The sequence below is a fragment of the Anoplopoma fimbria genome, chromosome 15 (genome assembly GCF_027596085.1).
Source record: "Anoplopoma fimbria isolate UVic2021 breed Golden Eagle Sablefish chromosome 15, Afim_UVic_2022, whole genome shotgun sequence".
Lineage (NCBI taxonomy): Eukaryota > Metazoa > Chordata > Actinopteri > Perciformes > Anoplopomatidae > Anoplopoma > Anoplopoma fimbria.
Genome location: NC_072463.1, coordinates 989,683 through 1,003,806, shown reverse-complemented (window position 1 = coordinate 1,003,806; position 14,124 = coordinate 989,683). Strand labels below are relative to the sequence as shown.

At 36.5% G+C, this 14,124-nt stretch overlaps 1 protein-coding gene across 1 annotated transcript; it reads left to right on the top strand.

Annotated features, from left to right (window-relative positions):
• The first annotated feature begins 1,241 nt into the window (after positions 1–1,241).
• On the top strand, positions 1,242–2,270 carry LOC129103666 (E3 ubiquitin-protein ligase TRIM35-like). Its single transcript, XM_054614247.1, has one exon. It carries the CDS (start codon positions 1,242–1,244, stop codon positions 2,268–2,270), a length of 1,029 nt encoding a protein of 342 aa, XP_054470222.1.
• The last annotated feature ends 11,854 nt before the right edge of the window (positions 2,271–14,124 follow it).

Here is a 14,124-nt window from a genome sequence, read left to right as displayed (position 1 = left end):
ATGATACGTCCCCTTTAAACTGATTTAAATAAACACTTCCCAAATAGAAGTTGTGTTTAAATCTGTGTAAAAACTAACATTTAATGGATTTGCTAGTTAGTAACATACAGCTCAGACTAAAGTCAAACTTTTTGTTTTCCTTCAGATAAACTCTCTGTTTTTCTTCTTCTTTGTTCATTCATTTAATAAAGGCGTGAGGTTTCAGGAAGAAGAGCAAATATTTGCGCTGGAGTTGAAACTTCTCGACTTTAAATTAAACTTTGTCTCAGTTTGTGCAAATTAACATCTTTACTTTGACCTCATAAACAATCACGCTACTTCTAAAACTCTGAACACGCCTCGTTCAGAAAATATTGCTTCACTTTGAAGCTTATTGGAAATGATTGAGAAGAAAATGAAAATAAAGAAAGTGTGCTGGTACTCAAGTTACCCCTGAAGATTGGGCTACATGCTTGAGAGGCTACGTTAGCCGCTACTAGCATAACACAATCAAAGATCCGACTGTTTTGGGTCTTTAATGTGCTACATATAGAAGATTACATGGAATAAAAAAAGATATCTGAGGTTCTGCTTCATCGATGTTGGTGCTTTTTCTTTCTTAAACTATCTAACGTAAGTTCAACAAAGTAGGACTTTAAACTTCCCTCAGTATTGTTAGCTGATGATACTTAAAATGCATATAAATCCATCCAAAATGACCAAATACTTCATGGGACAGGGACGTGAAACAGTAAATTGGCTGCTACAGCTGCTTACGTGCAAATGTGAATTTTATTGCTCGTACAGAATGCTGACGGTGAACTTTTCCCACTCAGTTTATGCGACTCATCAGAAAGATTATCTTCATGTAATTAGCCTTTTGGTTCATTATGGTCTCGTTACAACAGATAAGATGGTATAATTGACCATCAGAGCAACAACACAATGGTAAATTCCGTGATAAGGTCCCTGTATTGTGCCCTATAACAGCTCAAGGTTCAGCATTTACGGCTCGGCAATGATGTTTTACCAGAATCGCATGAGACAAACAAGGAAATGTTTTTCATTTTAAAAGGATGCCCAAACAAACAGAGCCCACAAAGAAAGAACAGCTACAGAAAGGAGCAGTGGAGACACTGGGAATCCTGGGATTCTACAACTCCTCCATGCATTTAGGACTTTAAGGACATTTTCTAGAGGAGGGAGTGGAAGCTTGACGGACTGAATGATCTGCTGTTTGCAGCTTCAATCCCAGAGAGAACATGTCTTCTCGGTCAAGGGAGGATCTGCGTTGTCCCATCTGCCACGGCGTCTTTAAAGACCCCGTCCTCCTGTTATGCGGCCACAGTTTCTGTAAAGACTGCTGGCAGCGATGGTGGTTGGAGAGATTCGCTCACGAGTGCCCAGTCTGTAAGACAAAATCTTTATTGTTCCATCCGCCGCGAAACTTGGCACTGAAGAACCTGAGTGAAGCTTTTTTAGAGCAGAGAGAATCGAGAAAGTCTGCGGCTCTTTGTGGTCTCCACTCGGAGGATCTCAAACTCTTCTGTCTGGACCACCAGCAGCCGGTTTGTCACATCTGCCTGCACTCGAGTTCACACACCAGCCACAGCTTCAGACCCGTCGATGAAGCCGCGATGGACTACAAAGAAGCACTTCGGGTTCTCCTGAAGCCCTTGCAGCAGAAACTGGAGCTCTTCAACGACATTAAAGGGAACTTCGATCAGATGGCTAAAGATATTGATATTCAGGCTCAAGACACAGAGAGGCAGATTAATGACGAGTTCTCGATGCTGCAGAAGTTCCTCCAGAAGGAACAGCAGGAGAGAATTGCCAAGGTGCAGGCGGAAAAGAGGCAGAATAGTCAGATGTTGAAGAGGAAGACGGAGGCTCTGAGCAGAGAGTTAGCAGCTCTTTCGGACACAGTCGTGGCCACCGAGGACGTGCTGAGAGCTGAGGATCTCAAGTTCCTGCAGAACTACAAGACAACAGCTGAAAAAGTGGATCGCCTCCAGATCAACGATCCACAGCCGAGCCCAGGAGATCTGATGGACATGGCCAAACACCTCAGGAACCTGCCCTTCGCCGTCTTGGAAAGCGTCAAGAAAATGATCCCGACGACAAAAACTAATCCTGAACCGCCGCAGAATAGTCCTAAAGAGCCAAAGAGCACCGCTGTTTCTACGATGCCGTCTAGAGTGGAAGTTCTCGCATCACTTGCAGCTCTCTTAGGAAAATATGAGGTGAAAGAAATAACATGTTTTGAAGACGATACAGATTTGTTCGGTTAGATTTGCACTATTGATTCCAAGAAAAACACCTTGTTTATTGTTCACCTTTGCTAAAAAACGAATTTGAATTCATCTTCCTAAATTCTGCATCCATTGTTTGTCTGAAAGTGTTATGCTAATGTAATGTGTGTTCAATGTAAAGCTCTTCCGGTGTCAACCAGAGAGGAAAGAAATGCTCGGTTCCAGCCGATCAGCTGAGACAAACCAGGAAACGCAGTCCTGATTCTTCCCGTTAAAAAACAGGGACCACAGCATCGGTTTGCCCATCGTTGAAGCAGCTTCAGATTACATAGGGGAACTTCTGGGGGACTCCTGAAGGCCTTACAGGAAAAACCGGAGCTCTTACAAAGCATGAAGAGCATTAAAAGCATTAAAAGAAACGTTGATCCAACAGTTTAAAATACTCAAATCCAGGTTCAGTGCACAAAGAGGCAGATTAAGGAAGAGCTCTTCCAGCATGGCAGCTCTTTAAGACTAAAGACACACTGAAGTCAAAAGTTGTTTTGGTCCACGAAGATTTATTTCGTTGATAAGTTCATGAAGGATCACATCTCTGTTAAACATAAGATTTATAGTGTGTTGTTGTTTGATTCTTTATGGAGAACCTCAGATTTTACAGATCTGTCGATTCAATCAACAAATCGATCAGACGACAAAATCGAATTGAATAAATAGAATTTCTGAATATTGTGATATTTACATAGTCTGTTTATTTGGCTGACTGAACTAGAAGATCAGATAATAAGTGTTTATTTTCAAAAGGACTAATATATTCAGTCTGCTCTGTTAATCATTTCTGTGGCAAGTTTTTAGATTCAGACTACATTCACAGTTGGAGATGTTCACTATAGTACATTTTTTCTGGTGATGTGGGAACTCAAATCTTTCTGTATTGCACAAAGCTGATTGTGATTATATATGAGGGGTGGACAATATAATGAAACTGATAATCCAATGCCAAAATAAATAAAGAATAAAGCATTGTACATTTAAATCAGATTCACAGACTGTGGTTTCATCTTCATCGTCATCATGGGTCTAAGTTTGATCAAGAAACTTGTGTAAAGTGCTGAACTCATATATAAAAGGCCTCGTCTTAGAAAGATAAGATAAGATAAAATAAGATAATCCTTTATTAGTCCCAGCATTTACAGGATTTACAGCAGCATAGAGTATAGTGCAAACATAGTAAAAAAACAAGTATTATAAATAAGCAAATAAGCAGTAAAAACAGTAAAGAATATTAAATAAGTAAAATATCCACAATAACTAAATATTATATATACAGACAGAATAAATATTATATTGCACAGATGTTTTGTGTGGTGTGGTCTACTGGGAGCAGAGCTGGCTGTGCAGGGAACATGGTTCAAGTGATGTTTGTATCTGGAGTGTTGTACAACAGCACATTAGAGCCAAAAGAGGAAGAACTAGAACCGAGAGATTGCAAGAAAAAGCTCCCAGTCAAATCAAAAAGGCTTTTCTGTTCCACAAAAAAGAAAGAAATGTTTTATGTTATGAGATTTAAGTGACTTGATTTCGAGAGATATTATAGCTATCATTTAAACCCTACCAGGAAAAGGTCCTTTCGAATCACGGGAGGGCTTTTATTATGAAATATCTGAGCAAGAAGTTGAGTTTCATTAAAAGAATGAATGAATTATTGAGTGAAAACAGTATTTATGTTGAGATGAGCAGCAGCAGAGATGTTAGCATGACTGTAGACATTGAGAGGAAAGTCCTTGCTTTGCTAAATGTTCTCTATTTACACAGAAAGAAAACCAATCCTACCTTTCTATCCTCCCGGGCGTTTAAAGACATAATAATCCCATATTCTAAAACCAGATGGAGTAATCCGGACTGTTCCATATGTGGAAGCTCAAACATGAGGTCGGATGAAAACAAACTGTCTTCAGTCAATACTCTGTTTTCCTCTCCGTCTCTCTCACATGGCTGACACAGCATGGCACTGCACACACACACACACATATGGAGTGTGTGTGTGTGTGTGTGTGTGTGTGTGTGTGTGTGTGTGTGTGTGTGTGTGTGTGTGTGTGTGTGTGTGTGTGTGTGTGTGTGTGTGTGTGTGTGTGTGTGTGTGTGTGTCCTCCCCTTCATCTCAGCTGTAGCTCTGAATCCTTTCTCAGCACCAGCCGACGCAGCGAACAGACAAATAAAATGTTTTATTCATCTCCTCTTTTCTCTGAATTAAATATGCATCGGGCCGTCTGCAGCCTGAACTTCAGACCAAAAGAAGATTAAACACAACAGAGAGCTGCTCCGGGGACAAAATTATATTTATTACTCATTTCCTGAATTAAAAAAAGCTAACAAAAAAACACTAATTATGTAAAAGAAAAAGTGCTGCTTTAAATTAGATTTTATTAAATATGTATTGGAAACAAACAATGCCGGCATGTTAATTTATCTGTTAATGTAATTTAATAACCACAATAAAATGTGTATGTGCAAGTATACAACATAAAGACACTACATAGAACAATAAGTACTTTTAAATGTCAATAATACTCCACATGCATGAATTTAACTATAGTTATTAATCATCAAACTGGTATATAAAGGCATAATTTACTTTAATGAAAATAAAAACTTATTTTTATGTTTATGGGGTTTTTTCAGTAATTGAAGTTTACATATTTAAAGTTGGAGACGTTCACTATAGTTACTATTTAAATAAAAGTGAATCAAATTTAAATCTTATATATAATCAGTATGTGTTTGCAGTCTGGTCTCATTGTTCTCCAGATAATAACAAAGATTTTGCATTCTCAAAAAAATAAATGGTGGTTGTTACCGATTCAAAAAGAAACAACTTTAACTGTTAAATTCTCGCTCCCAAGAGCAGCGTGAATTAATCTCTCTTCCTCTGATTTACAAACAAAGAAATGTGATAGCTGCAGTCAAATGTGGTTTTACTTTGCAGGCTGGTTTCATCAGGTATTCATAGCCTGACCTTCAAAAACATATTGTGCTGTTATTCTTAGATATCCAACATAAACAATTTCAACATCAACGATGATTTATTCGCCACATAACTAACAATCTTTCCAAAATATAACTTAGTTGTTTCCTGTGAAGACGGAAGTTAATTGTGAAAATACTGTATTTGAATATATACCATTAACACTTAAATAACTGACTTATTTTTAACATGCTCTTTTATTGTTTGTTTGTTTGTTTTTTTGTAAACTTTTAAATTTTTAATTGTAATTATGTCGTATATGCACTGTGTTTATTATAATGTACCAATAACCAATCCAATGTCCTTGTTTGTGCAAACGTACTTGGCAATAAACCGCTTTCTGATTCGGATTCTAATTCTGATTTTCTTAAACTGAACTACATATTTTTGTTGCCTAAACCTGACGAAGTTGTTTCCTGTGAAGATGGAAGTTTATTTTCATGTTATGAGCAAAACTGATCACGTGTTGCTGGACTTTTGTAGGAAAATGCACCAAAAAATGAGTAACTTTCAATAAGATATCATACGAACTGTTGTGTGTGGATATGTTTTACTTTGTGTATCAGTGTGTGAAATCTCTTCCTCTCAGTATCTCACACTCACACTCACACTCACACACACACACACACACACACACACACACACACACACACACACACACACACACACACACACACACACACACACACACACACGCCCTTTGATTGACCCGGTACCCAGCAGCAGTCAGTGCGTTGCAGTGACTCTGTATTGATCAGCGTTTGCAGCGGGGAAGCAGAGAAACGATGTCAGTGGAGCAGCAGAACAGAAAGAAGTCATTCCAGCTGACGGGGTTACTGGACCGGGTTACTGTCAGACCAGGTCAGACCAGGTCAGACCAGGACGGGGACGAGAACGAGGCCACGATAATAGTTGACGGCGTAATCGATTAATCATTCAGAGAAAACTGACAGAATGCTGCCTGAATGTTTGGAACAAAAGTCTTTGCTGATGAGAAAGACGGAGTTAGTTCCCCGAATAATTCATCACATTCCCACGCCGTCGTTTCATTATTCATATGAAAGCAACATGCTCGTGCTGCAGGCTCATACAGGAGAACAGCACTGCAACACATTGACAGGAGGTTTTTTTGCATCTATGTAGTTTACAGAAACATTTTGTGAAGCAGATACTGGATTAAATATGTTTAAAAGATGGTGCTTAATGAAGGTTTGGCTCTGAACATTTCTACTCGTAAGTGAATCTTTGATGTTTTAATAAAAGTCATAAACCAGCTGTTCAGACGCCATCATTAATGTTCATGTTTCTGCAAACTGCTCAGGCTTAAAACATCGTTAGTCTCAATGAAAAACACGGTAGATTCACTCAAAGTCTGCTGGCTATTAATATGACTTTAGTTGGATTTGTAAAGTCAAACTATATAGTGTTTAACAGGACAAAAGTCCGACAAACATTGATATTTTCTTCCTGCTCTTTTATCCATTTAATCCTGTTTTTGTTTACTTTCTAACTAACAGTTTTTTCTTCATTATCAAATTTTAATAAAATGTATTCAATTATTATTTATGAATTTATAAATTGAAAGATCTTTAAATGTACAGTACCAGTCAAACGTCTGGACACACCTTCTCATTCAACTACTTTGAAGAATCTAAAATATAAAACATATTCTGGTTTGTTGAGCATTTGTTTGTTTACCACATAATTCCATATGTGTTCCTTCATAGTTTGGATGTCTTCAATATTAATCTACAATGTAGAAAAAAATATAAAGAAAAATAAAGAAAAACCATTGAATGAGAAGGTGTGTCCAAACTTTAGACTGGCACTGTAGTTATTTACTCATCATCCTTTTAAACTATAATCCTTTTAGACGTTCGTCTTCTCTCATTCCACGAAACATTCTACTCTATGTAAGAAAACCACTTCCTGTTTGTGAGGCGAGTCAGGCTGAGGTCTCACACATGACATCATCAGTCACATGACCACAGAGAAAGGGGGGGGCAAGACAATGATGATGCTAATGAGCATCGTGATAGCTGAGAACTATGACAGCGGTTATGACACATATCCCATGACTCAATCAATAATCATAATTGATCTGTTCCTATTCTGAGGATCAGCAGCCTATAATGCTCCAGGATCATTTCTGTAAAGTGTATTAAAGTCCCTGTGAGTAACCTAGGATTTAATAAATAGTTTATGAAGACATTCTCATAGTTTCATGTTTCTTTATTCTACTGAACCTATTTTTACATCTATTTACCACAACTACTGTTTTAACTTTAAGTAATTTAAAACTAAGATATTAATATATAGCTCAATATTTACAAGTGATTTTTCTACAGAGCTGAAACAAACTTGCACTGTAGACAAATGTTACCTTACTGTGTGTTCAGCTGACCTGCTAATTAGAAAACTTAAATTGAGTTCATTAATAGGAAGTGAACCAAATGAACTCTGTGGCCATTATTCCTTTAATTAGTACCAAAGCACACAGTCCTATTAAAAGGTGCATATCAATTACTTTCTCAGAAATTATGCAAAAATATGGGGCTTGAAAAGCATTACAAAGATATTGTATTAAGGTTAGAGTCAGTGTGTTTAAGTAATTATGTTCCCGTATAAATAAACTGCATTCTCAATAAAATTTCTAAGGAACCAGGTTTCCGTTTGTAGTTTTAAACAAAACCCCAAAATGAAAAACTACCTGGTTATGTTGAGTAAAACATCACGGTTTGACCTGACACAAACAGTGGTCTCCTGGGTGAAAGTCCTGTGTTTGTATGACCAATCCATCCTCCACCCTCCTCCCTACACAAACGTCCGCGGACTTTGATTAAAAAAACGTATTCGTGATACGTCAACAAACTAATTCAATCATGTAGGAAAAAACGTTTCCCTCAAATCTTAATTGACCGGCAATTGATAATCATGAAGGATGTTTAAGTTTAAAAGACAACGACTCCCTCTTTACTGAAACAACAGGGCCGACGTTCGTTCATGTTCACGACTTAATTAGAACATAAATAGGTCATTTTTCCTGCAGAGACGCCGACAGGGACGCAGGCCGGACACGTGAGTGCACGATCACACACACATGTACACAGTGCACACACACACACACACACACACACACACACACACACACACACACACACACACACACACACACACACACACACACACACACACACACACACACACACACACACACAAATAGAGTAAATAATTCTCTGTGTTTGACCTCCACATAAATCATTGCACGCAGTTAAACTCACAGATGTGCCAAAATTAATTCTGATTTCAAAACAGAAACTGGCTGCCAATGAAAGTTGGCATACACAGTTAATATCTAAAGTCTCAGACTGACTGTAAACAAATAGAAATAACAGCTGAGATCAAAGCTGGACAAATAAAGGTAAAGAACAGACGGGACTGTTGTGAGTACTGAAAAAAGTAGGTGTTTCCATAAACATAAGTATATATAAACTTAAACATCTGTATCGAAGTTATGTTACTTTAAAACAACAGAAATAGTGCAAAGAAATAAATACTGAATGAATATACTGGATTTTTTTTCTACAGTATGTTCATGTGGAGATGACTATATACTTTATATTTAGCATGTAAAATTTATATTTGAAAATTATAACCTATAACGTCATGCATATACTGTAGAAAACTACTACTTTACCCACTCAAGTAACTTCATTTACTTAACAAACACACTTATTTGAACTCAAACAATGATCTTTTCCTGAATCCAATTATGTAGTTTAGTTTGAATTCACAATGTTAACCCAGAGATTAAAACTGCGTCCGTATGGGACCATTAAGGAATAAGAGCGTGGCGTTAAATGAAATGCGATTAGCTTAAAATGAGTAAAGCGAGGAGCGGAATGATCTTAAAGTGAAATTTATCACGTTGATGTAAACAAACTCGACCAATAAAGATGGTTCTGATTGTCAATTTTTTTTGTCTTAATCAAGGATATACGTGTTTATGTTGTGTCAACATTCCAAGAATATCTTTGTTGTTTAATTTGACTAAATGTTTATGTGAATTTCCAGATTTTTCCTTTTCATTGTAAAAAAACCCAAAAGAGGAGCAGGGCTGTCCAGAAAAAATAAAAGTTTACGTTCAATGTGTTGCAGTCGATATCCAGCCTCACCTCCTCAGTTTAGACATTATTATTCAAACATATATCGCTTTAATCTGTGTTCTTTTTCTTTAAACATCTCTCGGTTTCAGAGGAAGCCCGTGTTACAGACGTCTGGTCCTCACTGATCTCCACCGGCTGTCACTGAACCAGCAGACTGGTTTCAAACACGAGGATCGGATTCTTCTGTCTTTTGTGAGATTAAAGCTCAGATTAAAGCCACGCTGGGAGAGATCTTTTATGTAACACAGCAGCTGTTTTTCTCTGAATGAGAACTTTGCTTTCACTTTAATCGAGATGTTGCTGATTCGACAAATGTCCCTGGATTGGAGCTAGAATGTGAGAGGAGTCACGCTTATATTCAATATGAGGCAAATCTGTATTATGATAACAAGAAGTGTGTATTACGTCAGCTGGGATGGCTTTAGTAGCTACACATGGAATGCAGGCGCTAAATAAACCATTTTTTACAACCCTTCCTCCTAGAACTGTGTTTATATATGATATATTTATTCATATCACCAGTGTTGGGCAGCTCTTTAAAACTAAGATGAGCCGATTAAAAAAAGCTACAGCTGCTTTTTTTAATGTGTCAGATATTTAATCAACATTTAGAACTAAAAGTTTACATACACAAGGAATTTGCCTCAGAGTTTTGGTGCAGAAAGTGAGAGAACAGTCAACAAACGAAAGAAAATAAACGACAGAAATATGAAAAAATTAATTGTTTTTCAAATGAAAGAGCTGTAAAGTTTTGTGCAGGAATTTGCAAAAGTGCATCCTCCCTTTTTTCATTCTTCCTTGTTTAGGTAGATATCTTCACACCAAAATAATTTATTTGCCAATGACTCAGAAAACAACATATATGACCGTTCTATTTACTATACATTTACAGCTGTTTGAACATGATTTACTTTTACATCAACATGTTGACTTATGGTTTCACAAAAGGACACACATAGGGGTCTCCTGGGTGAAAGTCGTGTGTTGACCATCTCTCCATCCCAACCTTCTTTCAAAAATATGATTACAAATTTGTTCCTGATATGTCAAAAAACAAAGTAATCCGGGAGGAAATAGGTTTACTTTGAAAGGTAATTGATAATGCAGTTTGGTTATATAGGGACGTAAAGATGAGTCCTGTAATAGACATTCACTCATCCATTCTCAACATCCAAAACTTTCTCATTTCACCATAAAATCTCACTGCTGTGTGTGTTCTGGTCCTTGATAGTGAACTTTCTTACTATAAATTGACAGTTCTATGAACTCTGATGGGTATTTCATGACTTACTTTTACAAAATCAAAAGGTTGTTGTAGGTATTTTAACAAACAACAGATGCTTTACTCTGATACAACAGACACACGGTGAACCTCATCCTCCACGTCCATCCTGCCACACCCACAGCACGTGTCTCACCCTGCAGACAGGATCCAGGGTGAGCTGAGCAGAAACGAGACACACTGCAGTCACAGAGGGACAACGTGTGTGTGTGTGTGTGTGTGTGTGTGTGTGTGTGTGTGTGTGTGTGTGTGTGTGTGTGTGTGTGTGTGTGTGTGTGTGTGTGTGTGTGTGTGTGTGTGTGTGTGTGTGTGTGTGTGTGTGTGTGTGTGTGTGTGTGTGTGTGTGTGTGTGTCCCAGCGGTCCTCCAGCCCAGCCCCAGAATGAATAATGCACCAGAGGGGAGGAGGATGTGTGTGAGGATCCTCCTGGTTGTTCATCTTTCTCTCTCTCTGTATCGGGTTTCTGATACAGAAGATGGAGAACAAGAGCAGCAGATATTAAATAAAAAAATTAAATCACACTTAAGTCATGTGTTCTGGCCTTAAAGTGAAACTGATGCAAAATAAAAAATGTTGTGGAAAGAAGGAGGTAAAAAACAGAATTATCTGCTAAAAGAAAATACTGTTAAAATGAAATTAATACATTTTTGTTTTTGTTTTTTGTCATCAAAAGCTGCTAGAATATTTTTAAATTCAACATGTTAGACAATCGCAAGGTAATTATTTCCACTGAAAATGAAGGATTATCAAATTATATATATTATACAGTCAAATTCAATTTTTGTCACCAAAATCGAGATAAGAAAAGAGAGCAGTTGACTAAAATATTGATTACCTCATCAAGGTCAAGTGTTATGATGACCTTACAGAAATACGAAGTTTTTAAGGGACTTTTTCTGCCCTGGGTTTCACCTCTCAGGCTACAAACAGAATACCCAAAGAGAGGAACACCTGCAGACAAAACTCAGAGATGAAAAAAACACCTCAAACTCCTTATCATTTTTTAAGGTTAAAGAAAATGAATTATATTTCAAATGTACAGTAAATATTCTCCTCAAATACGCTAGAGTCGCAGGAAAGTTGAACGTGATTTAGTTTGATTACAATTGTTATTGAAAAAACTAAAAACCAATTTCATCATAATAGGCTCTTTGCTAAATTTATATAAATATGCTTCAGCAGGATTTTAGTTTAAATGTCAAGAGTTAAGAATAGCATAAAAAAACACCACTTATTCATTTTTAATATTACATTTTTATCATTATCTTGCTGGATTTTCCTTCCAAAGATCAAGAGTTTATTATCTTAATAATGACAAAAAAAGTTATAAACTACCTTTTAAAATTAGTTTTTTTTAAATCCATTTACTGTTAAAAAAAAATTCTAATAATAATTATTCTCTCTAGTTAAACTTTGAGACACAGCTGATATTTAAATTACCCAGTTTATATTTTGTACCATATTCTTATTAAGGAAGTTTTTAAAAAAATTAGGTGACATGAGAATTAAAAATGTTATAGAATTTATACATCGATTAATCAATAATTATAACAACACTATGTATGTGTATAACAAAGATGACACATTTAAATAACCACCAACATGATATCCATTCCTCTGCAGTGGTTTGCATGTATACTGTATATTACATTACCACACTTCCCTTCCCAGTCTGGATTCCCACTGGGACCACACCAAACCATTAGCTATGGATGTTTGTTCACCAGTGATTAAAGGTAATATTACAGCAGCGTTTCCTTACAGACTGCTGACCCGATCAAAAAAAAGTTCTGCAGAACTGATTCAAACTTCTTAATGAGAAATGTTCCTCGTCTTTCTATCAGAGCTGATAACTGTTTCTCTTTCTGTCTGATTTATCCACAAACTGGTTAACTGATAAAATGCATCACTGGAGAGAGAGAGAGAGAGAGAGAGAGAGAGAGAGAGAGAGAGAGAGAGAGAGAGAGAGAGAGAGAGAGAGAGAGAGAGAGAGGTCAAACTAAAGGACGTTCTCCCAGTAAGCAGACGGATCATTTTGTCTGGGAAAGATGTTCAATCTTGTACTCTGACTGCAGCTGTCTATCTGCAGAAACATGTGAATACTTTACAGGAACAGAAACAATCCTCAACATTTCATTGGTTCCCACCGAACCTGATCAATGACGACTTGGCCGATCACAAACATGGATTTATTAATAATTAAAATCTCATTCATCAACATATCAAAAAACTCAATCACGCATCACCATAACGAATCTTTTGTCAAATCGTTTAGCACAAAAACATAAAATAGAATTCTGCAGAACTTCTATAATGATTTTAAAAATGATCTAAGGTTCATAAATAATGTTTTTTTTATTCACATACAATGTTTGGCAATGCTTTCTTAAATTAGATTATTTGAGTTTTTGCTAAAAAAATGAAGACTTAAAATGTTTGTTTAAGTCATACATTTCCTGCAAATGTAAAGACGTGAACGTCTGAATAATCACAGGTTGTATCCTGATGAAACTCCTCTTCAGAGGATGATTAAGCTGCTCGACCTGTTGCACTAATGATGATCTTTGACGTCATATATTTGTCTTTAATGTTAACTAACTTTACCACTACTACAGTTTTATGGACTCAATTCATCAACAATCCTACAGAAATTAGACAAAACATCTGGAACCAACCACAGCATGCAGGTAACGTAAAGCAACATTATCAAAGGCTGCTCATGAATAAGTTCACCTGATCAATAATGAGAATGTAAATCTCCTTCTAGATGTTCACTAAAGGAACATTAAAGCTGCTTGATTAAAACTTAATGAAGAAACTAAATATGTAAACAGTTACAACATTTTGAACTAGTGAACACTGACTGACTGACTGTCACATCCTCAATGTTTCACATGTCGGAGCGTCTTTGAACGCACCAACAAGAAGTTTTCATAAAATAGTTCCTGCTCAAAATCACTGCAACTAAAACAATATGTTACTGTGTATATGTAAAATATGCATTATTCCCCTTTAACGCAACAACAATCGTGTCCTCTGGTATCAAATCTGTTTAAAGAAGAAATACAGATACATGATGAGTGGAGATATGTGAGGATATAAATGCTTCATCACACAAAAAGAAACAAAAATGCACCTTAAACCTTACAAAACACAAAGATTAACTCATTACCAACAGGGTTATCATTTTATCAATTATGACTTTGTTGCGAACCAAAGTCTCTCTTTTAAACTCTATTTTATTAACTTCTGGGGGTTTAATGATGTTTTTGGTGATTTTATGTTTTCCCTCATGGACAATAAAGTTATAGTTGAAGTAAAGACTTTAATTGTAATCAGATTAAATTGTGTCTTAGCTTCTAAATTTAGTCAGTAATTCGCTTCTTAATATGATTTTTGTTGATTTGTTTATTCCTGTAATTA

Bases quoted from the DNA above. Each gene is read 5' to 3' on its own strand.
- LOC129103666 (XM_054614247.1), top strand. From the start codon at position 1,242: ATGTCTTCTCGGTCAAGGGAGGATCTGCGTTGTCCCATCTGCCACGGC.